Genomic DNA, 25,539 nt, shown 5'->3' on the forward strand with positions numbered 1-25,539 from the left:
AATTAAAACCGCAATAAATATCTCAATAACGCTCATTAGAATGGCTAACGTAAAAAACCCAGCGCTAAGTCCGTATGTGGCACAAGCAGAGTTGCCATATGTTGCTGGTGGGAGCGTTAATTGGTAAAATGACTGGGAAAAAAATTCAAGAATCTCCTAAAATTGAACCTGGGCACGTCCTCTATGACCCGGCAGTTCCACTTGTAAACACACACTCCGCAGAACCGCACGAGTATGTTGTGTGTTGGCAATAGCACTATTTGTAACTGGAACCCCGCCAAATGCCTCTCGACAAAAGAATAGTTAAGCAAATTCTTACAACAGAAGGGCCTAAACCACAGCTCCATGCAACCTAATGGGGGTTGGGGACGGGGCGGGGCAGCACCAACCAGGCTGCTGGAGGGGGCGCTCAAGGTTTGTTTCTTGGTCTGGGTGCTGGTGGCACAGGTAGGTTTCATTTGCTGGGAAGATTCACCAAGCCAAAGATCCATGCACTTTGCCGTATATCATGCTTCAAGAGCAGATTTTTAAAGGTTGGTGAATGAATGCCTATCAACTTTGCATTTTGAAAGATCCTGCTAGATTGAAGTTGTACAAATTCCCCTCAAAGAAGATGAAAGCACCCATTTCCCTAACAGCCTTGCCAGCACTTAATCCGGCTCAGTCTGGGTCGCCTATCAGAATAGATGTGTTTCCCTGGGGAACTAATGGATAGTAAGAGCCTCTGGAACTGTCAAGGAAGGGCCATAGAATTCACCGTTGAGGAGCTGTGACCCCATTCTGATAGATGCTCTTACGGCCATCTCTGGGCATTTAGAGTTTCCTCCCTTCTTTCACATATTTTAAAATCTTGTAGAATGTATTTTATTTTAATTTTTGGTTGGACCGGGTCTTCCTTGCTGTGCAGTCTCTAGTAGGAGCAGGGGCTCCTCTTCATTGCATTGTGCCTGCTTCTCATTGCCACGGCTTCCCTTATTGCAGAGAATGGACTCCAGAGCTCAGGCTCAGTAGCTGTGACCCACAGGTTTAGTTTCTCCGTGGCATGTGGAATCTTCCCAGACCAGGGGTCAACACACGTCCCCTGCATTGGCAGGCAGATTCTTATCCACTGCGCCACCAGGGAAATCCCTATTTCTCTAGTTTCAATACCTTGAGTTGGGAAGTCATTTTCAGGGGCCATAACAGAAAAGGGATAGAGACAATAAAGGAAATGTTTTGAGGGGGTAAAGTCATCATAAAGCCAAAAGACAAGCAGCAGACTGGGAGAGGTGTTTGTAACATCTATGATGAATTGAAGCTTAAGGTCTAGAATATATAAAGAGCTGCTACAAACCAATAAGAAAATGACAAAGAACCTAGGAAGGACAGAGTCAAAAGATTTGAGTCCACACAGAAGAGGAAATAGAAATGGCCCAGAACAGTGTACAAAGATGCTAAGATTCACTCGCAATTAGGGAAAATAAGAATGATTAATTCAGTACAGCCTGTTTGGAAGGACGTTCGAGAGAATCTATCAAATGACATGTAAAAATGCCCCTTCCCTTGGACTAGTGATTCCACCTCCAGGAAGTTATCCTATAGATACACTTATGTCTGGAAATGACATATGGTCAAGGATATTCATGCCAGCTTTATTTGTAGGAGCAAAAGATGGGAAACAGCTTAAATGTCTCTCCATATGAAACTGCTTAAATATTAATAAAACCCACCCAATGTAATGGACCACTATGCAGACATGCCGAACAAAAGCAGGCTTTGTACTGACACAAAAAATCTCTAAGTTATACTAAGTGAAAGCGAGCAAGTTACAGAACCGTGTGTCAGATGATGCCATTTTTTGAAAAATGGAAACATTTTGTGTGCGTGTGTGCGTGCGTGCGTAGTCGTGTCCAACTGTTTGCGACCCCATGGCCTGCCAGGCTATGGTATTCATGGGATTCTCCAAACAAGAATACTGGAGCGGGTTGCCGTTTCTTCCTCCAGGGGATCTTCTCAACCCAGGCATCGAACCCACATCTATTATGTCTCCTACATTGGTAGGCCGATTCTTTACCCCGAGCCACCCACCAACCCGGGAAGCCCTTTGCATACGAAGAAGCCCTTTGTTTGCATTTGCTCACGTAACTGAATAGCATTACACACCAGCTGTAACAGATTCACAGCAAACTTAACTAATGGTCATCTCTGCAAAGGGGAGGGAGGGAGAGGAGGGGTGGGGAGGCAGGAAAGAGAGGTTTTCTTTTTAAATGTATTGAGGTCCAGTTTACATACAATAAAATGTCAGTTCATTTTGGCAAACACACCTGTGTAACCACCATCCCAATCAAGACAGAGCATTTTCAACACTCCAGAAAGTTCCATGGTTCCTGCCTCTTATGGTCAGTGTCTCACGCCAACCTCAGCCCCAGGCTGATCTTTTCTCTGTCACCATTTATTAGATTTCTCTTTTCTAGAATTTCACATAAATGGAGTCATACAGCATGTCCTTTTTGTGGTATTCCATTGTCTGAATATGCCACAGCCTCTTCATTCTCTAAATGTTTGGGTTATTTCCAGTGGGGAGGTACTATTTATGAAATAAAGTTGCTATGAATGTTCACATGTAAGGTTTCATGTGGACCTGTTTTCATTTCCCTTGGGTAAACACTTAATGACCGGAATTGCTGCCTTAAGTAATTGCTACACTGAAGGTGAGTTATGTTTATGTTTAAAAGAAACCGCTAAACAGTGTTCCAAGTGGTTCATCCATTTACCTTCCCTCTCACAGTACGAGTGTTCCAGTAGATCCACATTGTGGTTTTTAATTTGCATTTCTCTGTTCCCTGATGACAAATGATGACATGGGGCATCTTTTCATGTTGGATATTTGGATCATCTCTTTTGTGTAGCACCCATTTATATGTTAGATCTATTTTCTGTTGGGTTGTCTTTTTTCCCCCTCATTTGCAGAGGTTCTTTAGATAGTCTGGATACAAATGCGTGTTGAATGTCTGTACTCCCAGTGTCTTTTTATTTGTGGTTTGCCTTTCTATTTTAACGATGTCTGTTGAAGAGCAGAAGTTATTCGTCTTAACATACTTCAGTTTGTCCAATCTTCCTGTACAATTAGTGTTTCTGTGTCCTGTTAAAGATAACCCACAACTATTTACTGAGCACGTATTATGTCCCGGGCTGGAGAAGGAAATGGCAACCCACTCTGGTGTTCTTGCCTGGAGAATCCCGTGGACAGGGGAGCCTGGTAGGCTGCCGTCTATGGGGTAGCACAGAGTCGGACACGACTGAAGTGACTTAGCAGGAGCAGCAGCAGCAACTGCTCTAGCAATCTGGACGGGAAGTCTAAACTTGGCTCTTAGGAAGCTTTCCGCCGCAAACACTTGCACGCATGCGCAGACTGCGTGACGTGGTTCTGTGCTACTTGCTTCGGCTATTTCTCTAGAGGGGACTTTACTGTGATGCTAGTGCCATCCGAGGCCTCAGGACCCTTGTTCAGACCTTTTTCAAGATCCTGCATCTTATGCTTTGGTAGTTCTATATTTTTCCAAAATAGGGCGCCCCAAATCGTATGAACCTCAGGCCCCATAAAACCTGGATCTACCTCATTATGACAGAAAATTCGAAGCCACAAAGACTCTCATCAGTTGAGTGATGGCTGAGTAAATTTCGCCCTGGAGCTCTCCTTGGTTGTAGAAAAAGCAAAGTCTCCACTCAGGGTAGACTCATGGACTCAACATGGGCTAGGGGACTCACCTCGTGGTCCAGTGGCTAAGACTCAGAGCTCCCAATGCAGGGGCCCTGGGTTCGATCCCTGGGCAGGGAACTAGGTCCCACGTGCCACAAACAACTATGAGTTTGCATACCACAACTAAAGATCCCACGTGCCACAACTAATACTCGGTGGCACTAATACTAGCCAAAGTCAAGAAATAAAAATAAGTATTAAAAAAAAGAAAATGGACTCAGGAGCCAGATGATCTAGATTCAAATCCTAGCCCTGCTACATACTTGCTGTGCAACCTTGGACAGGTTACCCAACCTCTCTGGGCATCAGCTGTTCCATCTGCATAATGGAGGGTAATGAGAATATCTTTCTTGCTGGATTGTTTCAAAGATTAAGTGCATCTGAAAAGATTACGTGAATCCATATATGTTATATAAAACGCTTAGAACAGGACCTGGCACATAGTTAGCATTATTTGGGTGTTTGCAATCACACCAAAGTGCATGCAACTTCACCTGGAAATTGGAGAGAAATACAGATGGTTCAAAGAGCTTCCCAGGTGTCCCTAGTGGTGAAGAACCCACCTGCCAATGCAGGAGACGTAAGAGACACTGATTTGATCCCTGGGTTGGGAAGATCTCTGGAGGAGGGCATGGCCACCCACTCCGGTGTTCTCGCCTGGAGAATCCCATGGACAGAGGAGCCTGGTGGGCTACAGTCCATGGGGTCACAAAGATTTGGACATGACTGAAACGACTTAGCGTGCATGCTTGGGCACAGATGGTTCAAAGGAGAGGACATTCTGCAATCGGTGCTCAAGACTTCTGACAAATGCTCTTAACTTTTGACCCAGTGCTTGTACTCTTGGGAATGTACCCTAAAGAAATGGCCAGGAGTTTGGGGAAAAGCATAAGGAAAAGGCAAGTGCAAGGCAGGTCCATCAGAGCGCTGTATAGGACAGAGGGAATCATGGTCATGGTCGCGGGGGAGGGAGGCCTCTGTGTCCACTAACCCAGGGGTCAGACGCACCTGTAGTAACTGGAGTGTGTCTGTGTTTGGATGCTTTGTGCAGAAAGCATATAGGCTCTGCCTCCATTCACGATGGGACTCATCGAACTGACCTCATGCTCAAAGCCTCTTGGGTGTGGCATTCCAGAGGACTTTTTTCCCCTTCTTATCACTTTTTCCAGCTTTTCTAAATTTTATATAATGGAGAAAACTTAAAAAAAAAAGAATTTCTGCAAAAAAAGAATATGCAAAGATGTTTGCTATTATGCTATTGGAAGAAAAAAAGACCAGAAACAGCCCAGAAGTGGAATAGGAAATAGGCTTTTTAACAATCATTAGAATGGCACACCAAACAAAGCGATATTTCACAGCTTCCAGCAAATTTAATTTAGAAAGAATTTAGAATGACCTGGAGAAATACTCATGATTAGCTACAGAGAAGAATTAAATGAAGAGGACACACGATGACACCCAGTAAAACCCTTGGGCTCACATAGAAGACTCGCAACATGTCCTCTTCTCCCAGGGTCCCCCCTACACACACACACACACACACACTCACAACTGCTTTGGCCAAGGTCATTGGTGACCTCAGTGGTTAGTCTTTGGTCTTCATCTAGGTCATCCTCATCTTAATAATAATCAGCAGCCAATGGCTCACTCCTTTTTTCCCAGGACTAACCTCCTTTTCGGAGAAGGCAATGGCACCCCACTCCAGTACTCTTGCCTGGAAAATCCATGGAGGAGGAGCCTGGTGGGCTGCAGTCCATGGGGTTGCTAAAAGTTGGATATGACTGAGTGACTTCATTTTCACTTTTCACTTTCACGCATTGGAGAAGGAAATGGCAACCCACTCCAGTGTTCTTGCCTGGAGAATCCCAGGGACGGGGGAGCCTGGTGGGCTGCTGTCTATGGGGTCGCACAGAGTTGGACACGACTGAAGCGACTTGGCAGCAGCGGTAGCAGCAACCTCCTTTTCCCACCCCCAATGCCAAAGCAAACATCTTCTCTAGGATCAAGTGCGTTCTGCCATTTCCCTGCCTGCCACAAGCCAAGGGTTCAGCACTTTATCTTCAGGTGCCATGTAGAAATTGGGTGGTGCTCTCACTTCTTAAAAGTCTGGCCCTGGGACTTCCCTGGTGGTACAGTAGTGAACACTCCACACTCCCAACACAGGGGACCTGGGCTCAATCCCTGATTGGGGAGCTAGATCGCACATGCTGCAATTAGAGAAGGCTGTGCATCACAAAAAAAAGATTGGCCCTATTTCCCCAGATCCTTTCCCCACGTCCCTGCCCTGGCCTATCACCCCCGAAACCCACAGGAGAAGCATTCCTTGTCTTGCCCAGCTTCTGCTGATTTGCTGGCAATCTTTGGCATTCCTTGGCTTGTATCTACACCACTGCAGTCCTCCGTCTTCACGTGACTGTCTTTTCCTTCTGGAGTGTCTGTCCATGTCCAAATGTTCCCTTTTAATAAGCAACATTTTTATAAGGAACATATTAACAGTCATGTTGGATTAAGGCCCACTCCCCATGACCTCATCTGAACTTGATCATCTGCTAAGACTCTCTTTCTAAATGAGGTCACGTTCACAGGTGAGGATTTCAGTGTATCTCTTTGGGGGACAGAATTCCACTCATAACACCCCCCAGTCCACTTTCCATGTGGCAGCCTGAGGGGCAAAGCGCAAACCCAATTCTGTCCTTTGTCTGCTCTACATTCTTCCAAGACAATGGCATATTATCAGCCATGAGCCAGAGGAACCTTGAAAATACTATGCTGAGTGAAAGAAGGGAGACTCAAAAGACTTCATGTAGTATAATTTCATGTATAATCAAAAGATTCACATTTATTATATTTTGCTTAGTAAGAAATGTCCAGAACAGGCAAATCCATAGAGTCAGAGAAGGGATCGGTGGTTGACTGGGACTGGGCGTTGGGATGGGGAATCAAACGTGAGTGCTAAGTGGTTGAGAGTTTATTTAGGGAGTGATGAAAATGTTCTAGAATCGACTGTGGTGAGGGAAGCACAACTCTGTGAAGACACCAAAGGCACTGAACTATACACTTTCAATCGGTGAATTTTATAGCATGTGAATTATATCTCATTAAAGCCACCCAGGTGGCGCTAGTGGTAAAGAACCCGCCTGCCAATGCAGGAGACATAAGAAACGTGGGTTCGAGCCCTGGGTCGGAGAGATCCCCTGGAAAAGGGCATGGCAATCCACTCTGGTATTCTTGCCTGGAGAATCCCATGGACAGAGGAGCCTGGTGGGCTACAGTTCGTAGGGTCGCAAAGAGTCGGACACGATTGAAGCGACTTAGCAGGCACAAGGCTGCTATCTTTCTGGCTCCCCAGCGCCCTCTGGAGGAAGCCCGGGCTCATTGCCTGGTCCTACATTCTAGTGCGTTCGCGCAGGACGACCCCACACTGCTGTGGACACGAAACTCACAAGAGGCTACAAAGCCACACAGAGAGAGATTGCTGTGTACAAGGAGGTCCCCAGTTATAAAGACTCGCTTGGCCACAGGATCCCACCCAGACACATCCCCAGACACAGCTATGGACCATACCAGGTAGCCCCGTGGCCTCGTCCACCATCCCAGTCAGACACCAAGGTGGGCATTCTGCCAGCTGTTGAGAATGTGTATCTCAATTGTGCATTCCAGAATCGGGCAAGTTATCACACGATGGGTTCGGGGATGCCCTGGGCCATGGTGAGACACATCTGAGCAGAATAAAAACTGATCACCTGAAATCCACGAGGCCCCTCTGACTGATGGCCACGGTGACATTTGAGGTCTTCAGAAATCAGCGTTAGCTCAGATACCAGTGTCTGGAAGTCCCTGAAGGTCTGATTATTTCTTTTCCCCCAATGCACAGTGACCCTGGTCAAAGGCTGTAAGTCCCTTTCGGGAAAACTGGTAAAAAGATTAACGGTATGAATTTGGGTCAGAGTACTGGGGTCCTTCCTTGAGGGGTCCTGGTCTCTCCTCATTCAAAAAGTCCTGTATCTGTGACCTGGGGATTGATAGAGGAGCTGTGATTATCCGGTTTTAGGATTCAGGTTTGACTTTGTTTCACTAGACCCAGAACTCTTCCACGCATACAGACCAAGTAAGAACTTAGTGGACAGGGTATCTATTTTCCCCTTAAGAGTGTCAAAATCAACTACCAGGGCCTCTTCTGATCGCTGTTTGCGGGACTGTCCCTCGTGGTGGCCACGCCCACACGCGGTGGTCACGCCCACCTGGCCTTCGGCTGCTCGGTGCCACGTCTTGGTCCCAGCCTCCCGGATCCGATGATTCCCCACTGCATTTAAGTTGCCCAGTTCAGGGGCGGCCACCATGAGGTCTGGTCTGCAGAGAAGAGCTGCGGTGGGGACACAGCCAAGGCTATGGACACACGCAAGGTGGTCCCCAGTTACAAAGACCCATCGTGCCCCACAGTCCACCCAGAGGCTCGTAGTTATGGACACACGCTCACACGGAGGCATACAACCTATATCGAGGGACGGCGTGACAGCCACAGCCATCACGCAGCCCTTCATCAATGACATACATCCCTTTCAGGAACAGGCTCGGCGGCGGACGCAGTCCTGGTGGCAGCCACTACACCAGCAGCCACGCACACACACACACACACCACCACCCGGACCTACTACCACCCGGCATGCAGGCCACGCCGTAGACCCGTTAGAGTCCCCACCTCCCTGGGCCCGCCCACTCAGCAACACCCACCCACTGCACAGCCTGCCCCAGAAAGCAGTTCAGCTGGTTCCTCACCCCAGGCAGTGGGGGAGGTATTTTTAGTTACAATTAACCTTCCGTCCAATTTCTCTTCTCCCCCATGGCACATTCAATTGGTTTAATTAGAGAGGATTAAATGAAAGGTATTTCCAGTCGGCGCTGGAAAAGGTGGGGGAGGGGGAGAGAGAAGCGTCCCCTCCCCCACTTGCCAACCCCCAAGCTGCCCCCTCGCCAGCCAGGCCAGGTCACAACAGTGTGAGAGCTTCCCCTCGGAGTTGCTGTCAGCTTGGCCCAGCCCTGTGCCCTCCCTCTAATCCTCCCGTGTGTGTGTGTGTGTGTGTGTGTGTGTGTGTGTGTGTGTGTGTGTTCAGACACGACTTCCCAGACTCTTGGCGATCCTATGGGCCAGGCTCCTCTGTTCATGGGATTCTTCAGCCAATACTACTAGAGTGTGTAGCCATTTCCTTCTCCAGGGAATCTTCCCGACCCAGGGATCAAACCCAAGTCTCCTGCATTGCAGGCAGAGTCTTTACCATCTGAGCCACCAGGGAAGCCACTGGAAGTCCTTCTTGCTGTCTAGCTCACATCCATCCCATTTCAGTCCCCGAAAGTTTGGGGAGAGACAAACTCTAATCACAGTCACTGAAACAATATCTGACTCAGAAAGCAGTTTGTGGTAGGCCCTTTAAAAATCATGGATTCTTAGAATTAGTATTATTTTTTTTTAATGAGAGGCAGTGAAGCAAGTGGTTAATGCACAGGCTTCTGAGCTGCCAGACTATGCTGGTTAGAATGGCAACCTCCACTCTCCAGCTCTGTGACTCCGGGTGAACGATTTCACCTTTCTGGGCCTCAGTTTCTTCATCTGGGAAATGGGGTCAGTGATCACACCTCCTCTTGGGGTTTAGTGTAAGAGTTTACTGAGTTGGTAGATATAAAGCTCCTAGAACAGTCTTTGGTTGTTTTAGTCGCTCAGTCATGTTCTTTGGAAGGAATGATGCTAAAGCTGAAACTCCAGTACTTTGGCCTGATGCTGGGAGGGATTGGGGGCAAGAGGAGAAGGGGACGACAGAGGATGAGATGGCTGGATGGCATCACTGACTCAATGGACATGAGTCTGAGTGAACTCCGGGAGTTGGCGATGGACAGGGAGGCCTGGCGTGCTGCGATTCATGGAATCGCAAAGAGTCGGACACGACTGAGCGACTGAACTGAACTGAACTGAACTGACATGTCCAATTCTTTGTGACTGCATGAACTGTAGCTCTCCAGGCTTCTCTGTCCATGGGATTTCCCAGGCAAGAATACTGGAGTGGGTTGCCATTTCCTTCTCCAAGGGATCTTCCCAACCCAGGGATCAAACCTGCGTCTCCTACATTGCAAGCAGTTTCAGGTAAATAAATGAATGAAAGAAGCATTGGCACTCCACATCCCTACCCTGCTCTGCTTCTTAAGACACCCTCAGCTTCTAACAGACTAAATGATGTGTTCATCATGGGTCTTCCCCACTAGGATGTGGACCTCCGCCCCAGGGCAGGGTCTCTGCCTTGTTCACTGATGAGCAGAGGGTGAGTGCCCAGGATATGCCTGCGGCCTGGAGGAATGAATGATGAGGCAAAGCAACTGAGTCTCAGAACTACAGAATTGCTTTCTCTGCTCTCCACCTGTTTCCCAGGCACCTGCTGGGTGTAAGGTGCTGTCTGATGCTCCAGGTCACTGCAGTGACGGAGAAAAACAAGTTCCTGCCTTCCGGAAGGGCTGAGATTCCAGCCAATAAGTGTTAGTCACGCAGTCGTCAATGACTCTTTATGACCCCATAGATTGTAGCTGGCCAGGTTCTTCTGTCCATGGGATTCTCCAGGCAAGAATACTGGGGTGGGTTGCCATTCCCTTCTCCAGGGGGTCTTCCTGACCCAGGGATGGAACCCAGGTCTCCTGCATTGCAAGCAGATTCTTTACCATCTGAGCCACCAGGGAAGCCCCCAAGGAGATGGGCAAATAGGTGATGGAGAGAGTTCCAGGGAGGGGCTGACAGTGGTCAGGGAAGGAGCTGGTGAGAGAGAGTGGTGAATGGAAGGGGATCCTTTGCTTTGGCTGTTCCTGTGTCTTCACAGAGCTGACCTGTGAGCCAGGAGGGTGTCCCAGGCACAGGGAAGAGCCAGGACAGATGCCCCGAAGGGGGACGGAGTTGGTCATTTACCACAAACAAGGTCCAGACCTAAGCATCTTAGAATCCACACTGGCGTCTTGGGAACAAATGCAGGACCATCTGACCCCAGAATCAATAGCAACTGATGTTCAGATGAAGTGGGCTCCCAGGTGGCGCTAGTGGAAGAACCTGCCTGCCAATGCAGGAGGTATAAGAGATGCAGGTTTGATCCCTGGGTCAGGAAGATCCCCTGGAGCAGCGCATGGCAACCCACTCCAGTATTCTTGCCTGGAGAAGCCCACGGACAGGGAGCCTGGAGGGCTACAGTCTATAGCATTGCAAGAGTTGGACACGACTGAAGCACGTTTGGATGGGGCACGTTTGACCCATGACCACCTCATCCAGGGCCGAGTGGCTCTCCCTGGAGCTGGGCAGCGAGTGGGCAGAAGACATCTGCTGAGCGAATGAATGAATGAATGAACAAAGTCTCCTTTTACAGTCTTAGGATTTGGGTCTCCTGGGTCATGAAATCAGGCCCGGGAACTCTGCCAGGCCCCTTCACACCAGTCATCTCAGGCCTAACGCAGCCTTGGACAGAGAAGACCCGGGGCCCCAAGCCTCAGTTTCCTTGTTTGCACAGTGCAGCTTCTTAGGAGATGTGTGTGTGTGTGTGGGTGGGGGGTGGGGGTGGGGAGGCGGCGCTTGAAGGAGGCGGTGAGGGTCTCGACATGTCTCCAAGCCTGTCTGAGATGTCCGAGTGTGTGTTGCATGGCTGGTAAGTATCAGAGTGGGGATTTGAACCCAGAAATGGTGGGCTGGAGTCTGGATTCGTGACCTCCCTGCTGTCTGGCTGTTTCTGAGGAGAGTTCTGGGCAAGTCTGCTTCTGGAACTTTGCCTGGGTCACCAGCGAAGCCCCCTGCTTGACTGTGTGTGTGTCAGCCTCTGCCCCAGTCCTGTGGGCACGCTGCACACGGGTGTGACATGCTGGGAGTCTGGGAGAGTGCGAACACTGGTGTGTGTGAGCACAAGTGTGAACGAACTTGCGTGTGTGTGAGTGGGAGCTTTGTGGTGTGAGTGTGCGTGTAAAAACCCATATGTAGGTGGCTGATCTGTGGCTGTTCCTTGAGCTCCCCAGCACACATGTGTGTGTGTTTCCACATCTCTCTGCATGTTTCCGAATGTACTCGACCCCCAAGGGGGTGGGTGAGCAGGCAGATGCCCCTCCTCCTAGGGAGACAGGTCATCGAAACACAGAAAGAAAGGAGGCAGGGGGCTCAGAGCAGGGGCTTGGGGTGGGGAGACAGAAAGTGAAAAAGATGGAGACAGAGCAAAACAGAGTGTGAGGAACAGAGCTAGTGTGGCGCCCGCCTCGTCTGTCTTCTCTGGGGAGGCAGCTCTGATAAGCCGAGAGCACCAGCTGGCTCAGTCTGCCGGTCAGCAGACTGAGTCTCTTCAGTGACAAATAACAGCCTCTGCCTTTGGTGAGCATAGACCACCTGCCAGGTGCCCTTCTGAGCACTTCCCTCGGGAAATCTCCATGAACCAGCACAGCCATCCTATCAGGCAGATAACTGCACTCCCACTCCGGGTGTGGACACTGAGACCCAGCAAGGTGATGCCACCTGCTCTATGCACCACAGCCATTATGTTGCAAAGGCAGGATCTGAACCCACATTGGTCAGCACTGCTCTCAATGGGCAAGGCTCTTCACCTCCCAGGCTGTTCATCTCCCAAGGGGCAGATGGAGAAAGTCATCTGTGAGCCACCATGTGGGAGGTGGATGCAATAGTCCTTCATCCCTCCCTCTATCCACATCTCTTTCTATTTGAGTTTGCAGCTCCCCACACACCCCCTGTAAGGGGTTGACTGTATTTTTCTTCCTTTGAATCTGGGCTGGCTCTTCATATTTCTGGGGGTCAAGAGAAGATAGTGAGATAAAGATGGACCAGATCTGAGCCAGGGCCTCAAGAGACCACGGGCCCCTCTGTTCTCTCTTAGGGTCCAACCAAGCCTGTATTCTAACTGAACAAACCAAAGAGCCTGTTGGTCTATGTCACCACGCAGCCCAGTCATCCCTGTTGTCCCCACTGCCCACCAGCAGAGCCTCCTTGCTGACCCGTGACTGGGCACAGATACACAAGAGAGCCCTGTTGAAGCCACCAGAACTGCCAGCGGAGCCTAGTACACTAACCCATAGAAAAATGAGCTAAAAATTAATTGGCCTTTTGAATCATGAAGCTTTGGTGGGGTCTGTTATATGGTGAGAGCTGACTGATACACGCGGAGGGCCTGGGGAGAGAGCAGGGGACAGACTATCGATTATTGTTATAATTAGTAGCTCATGAGCTTCACACTATGAGAATTTGAATCCTGGAAGAGACCCACGAACTCAGATGGTGGCTTTTTAAGACTTTATCATTAAAAAAAAAAAAAGAGAAGACAACAGAAGAGGGAGGTAGGGGGAGAGGGGAAAGAGGGTGGCGGGCTGGGAGGATGAAGGGAACCTCCCCAAATGTCAAATCCAGGTGACCTTCCTTCCCTGATGGCCCCAGCCCACCCCCAATCCCTTCTCTGTCCTGGGGGTCCCCAGCCAGTATCTTCTGCAGACCCAGGCCTGAGATCTCAGCTTGGGTTTTGGGCAGAGGTGACGGCACAGTGGGGTGCAGGGCCGGGAGGCCTTGTCTTTGTCCGTGAGAGACCCTCAAGTGGGCGCTCAGGCCCCTCATGTCACAGCAGGGTCCCAGGGAGGTAGGCGTTGAGTTGGGGGTGGGGGGCGTAGGAGGTGGGCCAGGTGGTAACCAGAAGCAGGTAAGAGCCTGAAGCGGTCACAGTCCAGAGGGTGGGGTCTGTGAGGAGGAGAAGGAGAAGCCTAGTCAGGAGGCAGAGAGGGATCTGGACCTCGATCAGGCCTTCTGTGCCATCAACCCTAGAGGGAGAGGGACACAGAGAGAGAGACAGAGGCAGAGAATCGGGTCAGACATGGAAGAGGGAGAGAGACAGAGAGGAAGAAATAAAAAAGACAGGGAGGCAGTCAAGATAAAGAAAGTGGTAGAGACAGGCGAGAGGGACGGACAGAGCAGGACAGAGAAGAAACATAAAGATAATCAGAGATGGAGATGTGGAAAGAGAAAGAGTGAGAGAAACAGAAAGAGAAAGGAAAAGGCAAGGGTTAGGGGGAGAGAGAAGAGTGGAGAGAGAAGTCGGAGGAGAAAAGGCAGCTTCCTGGGGCAGCAGGGGGAGATGCTCCCTCCATCACTGCTGTCCCAGAGGTCCCCAGGGACCAGGGCCCGCCTGTCCATGGTTGGTCAGGGCAGAGCTGTGACGCCCATGGGCCCGCCAGGCCCTGAACAGACCTGTCCATCTCTCCTCTCAGGCTCAAGCTTCCAGAGTCCTCCATATGTCAGCCCTAGCGGGTCTCCACTCTCATCTCCCAGCCTTTCTATGGGTCCTGAGTTCATTATTTACTCATTGACTTACCAACCTCAGGCCAGCCCAGTCCTTTGTTATGTGGGGTTGTGGGGGAAGAGGGGTGTGGCCCAAAGGACTGTCTCATAGCCTTTGCATATACTGTTCCTTCCTTTCTTGTATCACTCCTCTTATTCTCCTGGTCTCAGCTCCAAAGTCCCCTCCTCCAGGAAGTCCTCCCTGAACCTCCCAGCCTGGGTCCAATGCCCCCTCCGGGCTCTTCCAGTTCCTGGGTTCCCTCCTTCCAGCCCTGCTTACTGTAGGTCATTACCGTCTAGGGACAGGCCTGTCTGGACTGTGAGTTGCACAAGGGCAGGGCTGAGGTGGCATAGTCACTGCTGTGTCCCCAGCACCACCCAGCACAAGGCTGGGCACCCTGCTCTGGGTGGGCTCACTACGGGAGTCTGAAGGTCTTACAAAGGGTTGGGAGTAGCATAACCCCCAACCCAATGTCCCTAGACCTAGGACACTCACATTTCTTCTGACTTCAGCCTCTATAGATAATGCCACTCTCCTTCTAAGTTCAAACTCATCCCCATTGATCCTGGAAGACAAAAGTGGGGTATTAGTGGGTGTTCCCCAGACACCTCCATATGCTCCCCTCTCCCTTCTTTCCTGAAGGGAATCCTCTATCAGGACAAACTGAGTCATCATTTAAGAGTGTGGTGGTGGTTTAGTTGCTAAGGCGTATCTGACTCTTGCGACCCCGTGGACTGTAGCCTGCCAAGCTTCTCTGTCTGTGGGATTTCCCAGGCAAGAATACTGGAGTGGTTGCCATTTCCTTCTCCAGGGGATCTTCCTGACACAGGGATCGAACCCGTGTCTCCTGCTTTGGCAGGTGGATTCTTTACTGCTGAGCCACCAGGGAAACCTGTTTAAGAGGGTGCTGGTCCTTTAAGCAAAAATGGAACTTTCCGCTGGATGGGTGAAGTCTGGATGAAGCAAACTCTGGGAGGAAAACACGGAGCAGGAAACCTGTGTTTGCATCTCCAACTCCCCTCTTATGCAAATGAAGCATTTCAGCACCGTAATCCAAGAAGGAGGGGCATCATCTTGTTTAGGGGTGGGGCCTGGTGCCCTGGGTGTGGCTTAGTTAAGGGGGCGGGGCCTTACCTGGAGGCCTGACGGTCACGTGTGACTGAGTTTCGGTGTAGCCAGCCATGGGCTGGCCCTCTGGGCTGAAGGCTGCACCCTGCCCTGTTGAGGGATGCAGGCTGAGCCCCAGGATGCCTGGTCCAGGCTTCGGCACTCCCCTAGAAACATGAGGCCCTCTCTCCCCACCTTCTCCCTGTACCTGTGCGGTTGGATTGATCGATCATTGGTTGCACGATGCGACGCCGGGCGTTAATGAACCTGGGAGGGGGTCATGGAAACGGAGGAGGGTGCAAAGAATGAGTAGAAGAGAGGCCGAAATGAACACAGAGAGACAGAAAGCGAGTGGGCTGGAGAGGACAGATAACAGGGGCCGCCGGAAGAAGAGAGGCTCTGAGGGGCTGCGGGGCCTCCTTCAGCACCGCGGACAGCGCCCGGCCTCCCACCCCGGGCAGGCCCACGGACCGCCCAAGCCTCCTGTGTCACTCACCAGTTATTGACTTGCAGGATGGTGAGCCCCGTGTCCTGCGCCAGCTGTTTCTTCTGCTCCTCTGAGGGGTACGGGTGCTGTAGCCACCAGCGAGAGTTACCCGGCTTGCCTGGCTGCCCTTTGATCCCCAAGGCCTGGCCTGCCCAGGTTCCCCAGGGGTATTGGCGAGCCCAGGTGGGGGCAGGGCTGGGAGAGCCACCATGTCTAAGCCTCTATGCTCCCCGGAGCCCAACGGAGGCAGGCAGAGCCAAGCTTTGGGCAATTACCCTTGCATCACCTCCTCCCCACCAACCTCTTCCAGCAATTAGAGGCTAATCTGCCAACTCTCATTAGGGAGGTGGAGCTGGGGTGGGGGTGAGACTCCACCACTCCGGGGAAAGGAGGCAAAGCCCAGCACCAGCCCTTGCTGGGTCCATTAGGTCCTTGTGTATGTCTCTCCCTGTCCCAGTCTCTATCCTTCCCTATGTCTGGCTGGCTGACTGGCTCTCCCCCTCTGTGACTCAATCTCTCCTTGTGTCTCTCTTGCTGATTCAGTGCTCCCTAAATCTCCCCATCCCTATCCTCATTTCAGCCTCCCCTTGTCTATCTTCCTGTCTCTATTTTACCATCCCTCTCTGAGAGGCAGAGGGGTGCAGCGAATAAGGCTGAACTGCCGGCATTTAAACCCACTTTGGGCTGTGAGACCTCGATCTCCTCATCTGCAAAATGGAGCTAATAACATCCCTGCCCTCAGAAGGATGTGTTTGGCTGGATGGTGGATGATTGACAGGCGGGTGAATGGATGGGTGGGTTGGAGGGGAGGACTGAATGAGTCAGGAGTCCTTAGTGGCACCCGGCACACAGGTGGCATCCACAGATGTTTGCTCTTGTCAATTCCCATCTGCTTGAGAGTCTCTCTCAATTTCCCCCCTGCCTCAGCCTCCCATCTCCAGGTCTCAGTCTCTATGCAGTACCATCCTGCACCATCTCTCTCTCTGCCCACCCCATGCCCAGGGCCCCAGCACTCTCACCGAGAGGTGCTGGAACAACCAGGCTCTCATGATGTTGGTGGCCACCTTGGGGAAGATCCCTCTCTTCTTGTTCCGCCGCCGCTCCTGGTCCAGCTCCTCGTCCTCTCCCCCAGAGCTGGGAGAGGCCACGCTAGTGTCCAGTCCATCTCCTGAGTGGGGAGAGGGATGCTGTGCTTGTGGACAGGGAAGTTGGGGGGCCAGAGGGACCCAGAACCCTCCTCTGAGGCACCACACCATACCCCAGTGATCCTTGCCCCTCTGGAAGTCCTGCCTGCTGTCTAACTTCAATCCTCAGCCTGACTCCCACCTTTCCCCTCTGCTTCTCAAGTTTCTCACCTTGGTCACTGGAGTTGTCCCCACTCTGGGAGGCCAGGCCCCCGCTGGATGGACCTGGGGTCCCCAAATGTACAGACCCGCTGTCTTCATGGTCTCTAATCCATGCAGTATTCTGGAAAATAGAAGTTGGAAGTCAGTGTCAAAGCTTGGGATGCAATATGCAACAGCAACTAAGACCATGGGCTCTGCAGCTAGGACTCCTGAGTGTGAAGCCTCTCTCTCACTGTCTCTTTGCTGTCTTTTTCCTGACCTTGGGCAAGTCACTTCACCTCTCTGTGCCTCAACTGGAAAAACAGAAAGCAATAACCGTCCAGCCCACCCCCTCCCAGAGTGTGGTAAGGACTCAATGAGTTAATTTATGTAAAGGCACATAGCAACCGTTCAGTGAAGATGAGCCTGTACAGATCTCCCGAACCTTATCTGAAATCCTTGGAAACCAGCACTGTTGCAAAATTCAAAACTTTTCACAGCTTTCAGCAGTAAAACCAGTGCACATTGCTGTGTATTTCCTAACACCCACAGCAGGGTATGGGGCGTAACCTCGTCATCAAACTCATTAACATTTCTGCAGCAAAATGGATGAATATTTAACTAAGTGGAATAAATAAAGGCTATAAATAGCCTCTCATTAGTTCAGGTCAGATTTTGCTGCCAAATGAGTTTGCACTAAACTTAAATGGGGAAAAAAAAAACCCACCAACATTCAGTTTTCAGAGATTTGGGGGGCTCCAAATTACAAATCAGAGTCCAGGGCCATATTTTCTTTATCCAAACTCCTACATGTTCTGAGGAATTTGACGATGCATTGAATTCACCTCTGTCCCAGCTTTGGGTCCTAGGAGGCCTACCAACCCATATAGATACATCAAGAAGCATCGAGACTTTGTCGTTCAATTGTTGGGAGGCAGCTTGGATGAAAATGGGGGTGGAAACAGCCACAGGCGGTTGTTGAGCCCCAGGGTGATCCCTTCCCCTGCTGAATGTCCTAGACCCTGCCCACGGCTTTGTCATCAGTCCCCGAGCCCTGTAAATAACCCAGAGTGGATGTATCATCTGTGTTCTGCCAGGGCTCAGCCTGAAACACTTGGTAGCGTAGAGAAGTTTCCTCTGGGCTCAGAACATCTGTGCAGAATTGAGAGTGTGTGGGCCTTGGGGATGGGTTGTGTGCAGGCTGTAGGATCATCAGGTCTGAAGGCTTTTGAGCATTGTTGAAACTGTCACCCTCCCCTTCTGGCGCTGGATCCATTCGGATGCTGTGGGTACATGCGTGTTATGTCGCTTCAGTCATGTCCGACTACTTGTGACCCTATGGACTGCAGTCCACCAGGCTCGTCTTATCTATGGAATTCTCCAGGCAAGAACACTGGTGTGGGTTGCCATGCCCGACCTAGGAATCGAACCCATGTCTCTTATATCTCCTGCATGGGCAGGCAGGTAGTGGACCTGATGCTGTCCTGAGTCTGCCATGTGGCATGTAAGTGTGAACGTGATTATGTCCCTGCCCATCATGGCAAGGGCGTCCCTGGAGAGGAGGGGTCTGTGATGTGGTTGTCACCTGGGTGGAGCTGAGACATGTAGAGGTGTTTGAGCATGGTTGTGTCACTCTCGGAACTGGCCAAGTGGCTGTATCTGACAAGGGCAAGGCTACATTTAGTTTTCTAAGCTTGTGGCTTTAGTTCGAAGGGCCGGGAGTATGTGTGGTTATCCTGATTCCTGCATGAGCTGCCAGGCGACTCCATGATTCTCTGTGTGTGGAGGGAGGTGTCATGGCCATGGGAGTGTGTTGGTGGCTGAGTGACGATACGGAATATGACTGTGCCTCCGAGGGAGTGGCAACGGATCAGCACACGCACAGGGTGTGCCACTGAGAAGATGTGTATTATGGGTTGTTGAGCTTCCCTTGTGGCTCAGCTGGTAAAGAATCCACCTGCAATGCAGGAGACGTAAGAGACGTGGGCTTGATCCCTGGGTCGAGAAGAGCCCCTGGAGAAGGGAAAGGCTACACACTCCAGTATTCTTGCCTGGAGAATCCCATGGACAGAGAAGCCTGGTGGGCTACAGTCCACAGGGCCGCAAAGAGTCGGACACAACTGAAGCGACTTAGAACACACACTCATGGGCAGAGGCTCACCTGTGACTTCCGTCTGCACATGCTCAAGTCTATGCCGTTGGGGTGCGGCTATGCGCCTGTATCTGGGGGCGGGTGTCGTGTTGTATCATTGTTGAGTGTGTCGATAGCGTGACTGCCTTGTGGGTGTGGGCCTCCTCAGGATCTGCATGGCTGTTACCTGGGTGCTCAAGTCTATGAAACTGTCATCTGATAGCATCTGAGACTGAATGGATCTGAAGCCATGTGGTCATTGACTGGCAAGGTGTGTGTCCACGCCAGCTGAAGTCCGACTGTTAGGGCACTGGGGTAACGTGTGTGTGCATGTGCGCAGGCACTGTCGTTGCTCTGGGTCTAAGTGTGACTGCAGCTGAGTTTGTATGGCAGGAGCTGGGGCCATTTGGGTGGCTATTTTGTGCCTGGGGTCTGTGCACCATGCGCACACACGCACACATACTCTAGAACGGCAGTGTCTCGGTCAGGCTGTGAGATCTATGACCCTGTTATGCCGCTGGGCTGTGTGTGTCTAAGAGTGCAGTGCATGTTATCACCTGGCTGTGAGTGTACTGGTTTGTGTGGCTGTGTGTGAACCTGTGTGGGTGTAGCCCAGTTCACAGCAGGTATCTGCAGCTGTTGGGGTGTGTGTGCGTGCTTCCGTCCAGCTGTACCGCAGTCTGTACAGCTGTGGCATAGTCAGTGCGTGTTCCATGGTCAGGCTGTGACTGGCTGTGCCTGCCTGAGGCTGTGTCATAGTGTGCATGACCCACCCCCAGCTCTCTGGGCATGCCTTTGGTGGCAGGGCAGTGCCTGCTGCCCCATGCCGAGCCCACCTGGTCTGGGAGGCTGGGGCAGGAGGCCGGGTAGTCGTCGAGGTCTTCTCTGCAGCTGCTGTCCCGATCCTCGATGACCAGGTCGATGGGCATCTTCCCCTTGAGGCAGGTGATGTAGCGGTGACAGAAGTTGTCGCACAGGTCGTGGACCTGAGGGGGCACCGGGGTACTGGGGGGGCCACCCGGGGGCCAGGGCTGGGGTGCACAGGGGTGGGGGTGGCCTTCTGCTTCAACTCTGGTAGGGAGAGAGCCTGAAGGAGGGGTGGAGGGGGCAAGAAGGGGAGGGATGGGGGGCAAGGGAGGCCGTGCGGGGAAGTGAGAAGCACTTACCTTCTCCAGCTCCAATAGGTGGAAGCGGAGCACTTGAATGGCCTGTATCATCTGAAAACAGACAGAGGAGGGGGGAGAGGGAGAGAAGAAGGGAGGGAGACAGAGAGAAGGAGGAAGAGGAGGAGGTGAAAAAAAGAAGGCAAGGAGGAGGAGGAGGAAGAACAGAGGCAGAGAAACAGAAAAAGTGCATTGGATGACAGAGAGGAGTACAAAGAGAGCAAAAACCAGTCGACAGAGGCAGAGAGAAATTGGCAACAGAGACGGAGACCCAGGATTAAGGAAAAGGCAGTGTGAGATTGAGATCAGACATAAAAAAAGAGAAGCAAGAGGCGCAAGAGACAGAAGAGGACTCATCGCAAGAGGGGTGAGCTAAGGTCAGCTCTCATAAAAACACCGTATCCTTTGCCTGCGTGGCTTCTGATCTAGGGCCCACCCTTCACCTGAAAACTACATTTCCCAGAGTCCTTTGCCAAAGGGTTCAGCCAATAGGAAGCCCTGGTGGGAGCTGGACCAGGAAAGGAAGGGACAAGCTGGGGTACTTATGCCTCTCTCTGCCTCTCCTCTCCTCTCTTCTCTTTCTCTCCCTTCTCTCTCCTCTCCTCTCTCCCTTGCAGCCAAGTGGTTTCATTTATTTAGGTGTGGACTCTGTTCTGCTGACTGATAGAACTAGCTAACTTAATGAGTCCCCAGTCTGTGCTGAGCATTGACTCAGTATATACCCACAATGGGGCTTCCCCGGTGGTGCTAGTAGTAAAGAACCCTCCTGCCAATGCAGGAGATGTAAGAGACGTGGGTTTGATCTCTGGTCAGGAAGATCCCCTGGAGGAGGAAATCCTACCCACTCCAGTATTCTTGCCTGGAGAATCCCATGGACAGAGAGGAGCCTGGCAGACTGACTCCAGTCCATAGGGTCGCAAAGAGTTAGACACGACTTAAGCGACTTAGCAGGCACATACTAACAATAGCCTTACACAATAGAAAGTATTACTAGCTACACTTTACAGATGAGGAAAAAGGGCCCAAGGAGGTAGACCTGCTTGCCCTGGATCTAAGAACTAGTACGTGTAGTTGGGATTTGAACTCAGGCCATTGAATCCCTGTTCACAAACTCTAAGCTACACTACACTGCACTGCAAATGGCAAAAATTATCACTATTTGAGGATGTGGGTCACGTGGTCTCCTCTCTGCTCCCACAATCAACCCCAGGGCTACGGAGGGTGGAACAGGAGACCCCCTTGGAGGAGGGGGTGTTGGGGAGGGCCCAGGTCTCACCAGATTGTCCAGCTCTGGGTTGGAGGAGAAGAGGGGCCTCTCGGAGCGGACCTGAGAGAAAGAGAGAGGCAGAGGAGGGCACATCCTATCTCCTGCCCATGCCCCCCGCCACTTCACTGGCTCTCCTGGGACACCGCGGATGGTGGGTGCCCACCTGCTTGGCAAAGGCTGCAATGTCTTCATTGAAGGAATCGGAGGAGCAGACGTCACCGCCCGGGGGTGTGCCCAGCCCAGTCCCAGCCCCATCACGGGGAGAACATGTGGCCAATTCACATTTCTCAAAGACCAGGGCTAGCAGCGGGAAGAGCGGGTGGCTGGGGGAAGCAGGAGGAGAGAGGGTTCATGAGGGGTGGGCGGGGGTGGGGTGGGGCTGGGAGGTATGGTGCAACCAGGAGGTGGACAGGAGACCCAGAGGAAAGAGGTGGAGAGACAGACGCAGAAGGAGAGAAACATATCCAGAGAGACAAAGAAACGGGGTTGGGGGGCGCATCCGAGAGCCCTCAGCCTCGTCCCACTCACCCATAGATCTCATCTTTCTCCCTTCTCAGGCCGTCACTGTCCAAGCCCGGGGGCTGGGGAGGCCGGTGGGGGCCATAGGGCCCGGGGGCTCTCGGTGCCGAGGACACTGCCTCCGAGAAGCCAGCCAGGGCTGCGGTGCTGTCCACGATGCCAGGGTAGTGGGGCAGCTCATCGTACTGGGGGGGAGGTGAGAGGGGAAGCCCCAGGGAGGTGTCAACACAACAAGAAACTTCCCTACCCTCTCACCCAGGAGATGCCCCCGCCCTGCCCAGCCACCTGCCCTCCTGTCTGCATAGAGCTGTCTGGGTGGGACCGAAGGCCCCATCCTCAAGCTTTCACTTGGACCCATGGACTGTGAGAAATGTCCCGTCAGAGATTCCCGATGTATGGGCAGGAGGGTCCAGGGGAGAGAGACTGACCCAGGTCTCAGATCTGAGGGTCAGGGCGTCAGGGATTGGCTGGTTGGTAACTGTCAGCTTCTCCCAGAGTGAGGAGGGGAGAGAGATTCAGAGAGAAGGGGAGAGAAGAGAGAGACTGGGAGGGAAATGAGAGAGAGAGAGAGAAAGCTTAGAGGGAGGGAGAGAGACAGAGAGAGAAATGTTGGGAGAGGGTAAAAAAAAAGGCAAAGAGAGAAAGAGACAAGAGATAAGGAGAGATGCAGAGACAGAGGGAAGAGTAGAGAGGGAGAGAGATACAGAGAGAAGATACAGGAGAAACAGGCAAAGGGAGATGGGGACTGAGAGGCAGAGAAGGAGAGAGAGGGGAGGGGAGAGAGAGGAGCAGGAGGGAGAGATTGATTTTTGCTCATGGACACTGCCTGTCAAAGCAGCGCATTGTTTGTACACAAATGTACGCAGTCTCCCCGACTTCAATTTCATTTCACAGACCAGTATGCATGTCTGAGTGCATCTTAACAACTTGTCACACTCCACTCCCCATGTGAGCCCACCACACACACACACACACACAGAGCCAAAAGCCAGGCTCAGGAACGAATGAATGAATGAATGAATGAAGGCATCAGACATTTAGCACAGTGCCTGGCACACATTCAATACACACTTGTTGAAACCAAGTATAACCCAGCACAACCACACAATCCCACTTGTGCCGACCGCCCCAAAGAGAAGCCAAGCTTGAGATTTCTCTCTCCTATCATCACAGAAGCAAGCGCACCAGGGGAAGCCAGGGAAACCTGAAGGCACCCAGGTCCCACCCTTTCCTTTGAGGGAGAAACTGAGGTTCGAAAAGGCAGAGAGACTGAAGAGGGGGGAGTTCCAGCGGTCCTGCCGGCGCGGAGGGCTCTGAGTGTGTGTCTCTGCCCTCTTCTCCTAACTTCTCCTGAGTCCTGAAGTTGAATCCAACTGCCCCCCACCGCTCATCGCGGCACATCTTAGGACGTCCGGGAATCCTGTGGTGTTCCTGCACCACCCCCTCCCCCCCCCGACTCCCCACCTCCACTTCCAAAGGTGCATGCTCACCTCTTCGCTGACCTCTCATCCCCCAGGACCAGGAGAGAGAGAATCCCTTGGCCCTGCCTGACCAGACCCACCTCCCCAGCCCTGTCCCCACCCCTAACCCTCCGGGAGGACTTGGAACAAAAGTAGACGTGGGAGAAGGATGGGGGAGGGCAGAAAGAGAAAGGGGGTGGGATAAAGGGCCTGGGATGGAGGGGGAGACCGGGGCAGAGAAGGGGAGACTGAGGGGCAGGGAGAGGGGACGAAACGGCGGAGGGAGCGCGCTGGGCTGAAGGGGGCCACAGCTCCCCAGGGAGGCGATGGAAGGATGGGAAGGGGGGTGGGGGTGCGACGACCGACCCGGGCGCAAGATCGCCCGCCCTCACACCTACCCTCCGGGCCATGGGCTGATGCCGGCGGCAGCTCCCGGGTCCCTCCAGGGCCTGGCCGGCGGGGAGGGCGCAGCCGGGGGCAGCGGCCCCAGATGGCCCGCGGTGCCGACGCCAGGGGGTGGGGCAGGAGGCTGGGTGCCCGGCCCCCCCACCCCCACCGCTGTCAGCGGCAGGCGCCCGGCAGTGCGGAGGCTCCGAGCATGGACCCCCAGCCTCCTGCCCCCGCGGGGGTCACGGCCAGGGAAGGGGCGAGCAGGCGAGGGAGGGCCGCCCGAGGCCCCCTCCCCGGGGCCCCCAGCCCCTCCCCCGGGTCCTGGGAGGAGGGAACCAGCCCGAGACCCGGGGACCGCGAGGCGGGGGACAGAGGGGCGCCGGGGGGCCGGGCCCGGGCGGCGGGGGGCGGCGAGGGGCGTGCGGCGGCTCCCAGCGCGGTGCGGGGTCCCGGCGTTGGCGGGCCGGAGGGATGCTGGCGGCTCCGTCTCGCTCTCTCCCCCTCTCTCGGTCTCTCCCTCTCTCTGTGGTCACATCCGGAAGTTCCACAGCGGAGATGCTTAACCCGCTGTCCGCCGGCGGCTCGGCCGCGGGCCGGGCGGGGCGGGGCGGGGGCGTCCGGGGCCCTCTCCCCTCCCCTCCCTTCCCCCTCCGCGCTCCCGGGGGCTGCGGACGCTTTCGGGGGCGGCTTTTTGTATGGGAGCCTCCGTGCGTCTGGTCCGCCCGGGTCCCCACCCCTCCGACCTCCCTCTCTCCGCGGCGCCCCCTCTCCCCCGACCGCGCTCCGGTCTTCTCCGCCTTCTCTCCCTCCCGGCCGCCCCGGGTCCTTGTCTGTCTGTCTGTCTCTCTCCCCTTTTCCACCCTTCCCCGTCTCTCCCCATTTCCCTGCTTCACTCTTTTCCTCTAGATCTTCAAGTCTCTCTGCTTCCTGTCTTTCTCTTTGTGTCTCTGTCTCTCGCTGTGTCTCTCCTTTTCTCTCTCCCATGTCTGCCCCCTGGCCATACATCTATGCCTCTCTCCCGACCCCGCAGACTCCCAGAGGCCCTCTGATCAGCCCCCTTCCCGCCTCACCCTTTCCTTGCTCTCTCTTTCTCCCTGTCTCTCTGTCTGACTGTGAGACAGATCAGAGGAGAACCAGAGGCTGGAAGTCACCAAAGCCCTTTTTCTACTTTCTCTTCTTGCTCCAGACTACCCCTCCCCACCCCCCAACTTCCCACCTCTGGGAAACAGGGACACTTATGTGCTTCCCTGAAGCCATCCGTGTGTGTGTGTGTGTGTGTGTGTGTGTGTGTGGCCTTGGCTGTGTCTGTCTGTCTTGGCTGTGTCCGATTGTTGGTTCATGCCTGTTATGGGTGTGTTGTTTCTGTGTATGAATATGGTGAGTTTGGGGTGTTTAAGTGTGTGTGCCTAGAAACCTCACTCTGTCCCTCTGCCCACTTTTGACCTCTGCCTTTTGCAAGTTTCTTAGCCTGTATCCCCCTCAGCGGTTCTCGGGAGTTTGTGATGGAATCCCCGAAACTGAAGGTTAAGATGTGGCTGGTTACACATCTGCTGGAGATCAAAGGATTCCCCGGAGGAGCCTAGGGCCCAGGCAGCCTTTGAAACTGGTGTTCTAGTG

The 25,539-nt window shown here is 52.8% G+C and overlaps 1 protein-coding gene across 7 annotated transcripts; it reads right to left on the reverse strand.

Annotated features, from left to right (window-relative positions):
• Positions 1 to 6,551: 6,551 nt before the first annotated feature.
• On the reverse strand, positions 6,552 to 24,526 carry MEIS3 (Meis homeobox 3). 7 transcript variants are annotated; one of them, XR_011561635.1, is made up of 13 exons: positions 23,931 to 24,526; positions 22,082 to 22,257; positions 21,717 to 21,876; positions 21,563 to 21,613; positions 19,960 to 20,340; positions 17,023 to 17,134; positions 16,687 to 16,835; positions 15,677 to 15,753; positions 15,389 to 15,447; positions 15,208 to 15,291; positions 14,569 to 14,638; positions 7,981 to 8,102; positions 6,552 to 7,751 (listed from the first exon to the last, which is right to left on the reverse strand). XR_011561635.1 is itself a non-coding variant. In XM_019980115.2 (13 exons), the coding sequence occupies exons 1-12, from the start codon at positions 23,940 to 23,942 to the stop codon at positions 14,589 to 14,591; spliced, it is 1,080 nt and encodes a 359-aa protein (XP_019835674.1). In that variant the 5' UTR covers positions 23,943 to 24,520; the 3' UTR covers positions 13,027 to 13,475; positions 14,569 to 14,588. The 7 variants fall into 7 exon arrangements, 6 of the variants coding, with proteins under 6 accessions (XP_070627445.1, XP_019835674.1, XP_019835671.1 ...); XM_019980115.2 differs by lacking the exons at positions 6,552 to 7,751; positions 7,981 to 8,102 and adding an exon at positions 13,027 to 13,475 and having other exon boundaries at positions 19,960 to 20,058; positions 20,290 to 20,340; positions 23,931 to 24,520; XM_019980112.2 differs by lacking the exons at positions 6,552 to 7,751; positions 7,981 to 8,102 and adding an exon at positions 13,027 to 13,475 and having other exon boundaries at positions 19,960 to 20,109; positions 20,290 to 20,340; positions 23,931 to 24,519.
• Positions 24,527 to 25,539: the final 1,013 nt, after the last annotated feature.

The sequence above is a fragment of the Bos indicus genome, chromosome 18 (assembly GCF_029378745.1).
Source record: "Bos indicus isolate NIAB-ARS_2022 breed Sahiwal x Tharparkar chromosome 18, NIAB-ARS_B.indTharparkar_mat_pri_1.0, whole genome shotgun sequence".
Taxonomy (NCBI): Eukaryota; Metazoa; Chordata; class Mammalia; order Artiodactyla; family Bovidae; genus Bos; species Bos indicus.

What these genes read in the sequence shown, in the direction of transcription:
- MEIS3 (XM_070771344.1), bottom strand. An exon ending in GAGAAAGATGAGATCTATGG is followed by an intron (nt 21,877 to 22,081) that starts GTGAGTGGGACG and finishes TGCTTCCCCCAG; the next exon opens with CCACCCGCTCTTCCCGCTGC. An exon ending in CGTGACCGTCAGGCCTCCAG is followed by an intron (nt 14,639 to 15,207) that starts GTAAGGCCCCGC and finishes TTTGTCTTCCAG; the next exon opens with GATCAATGGGGATGAGTTTG.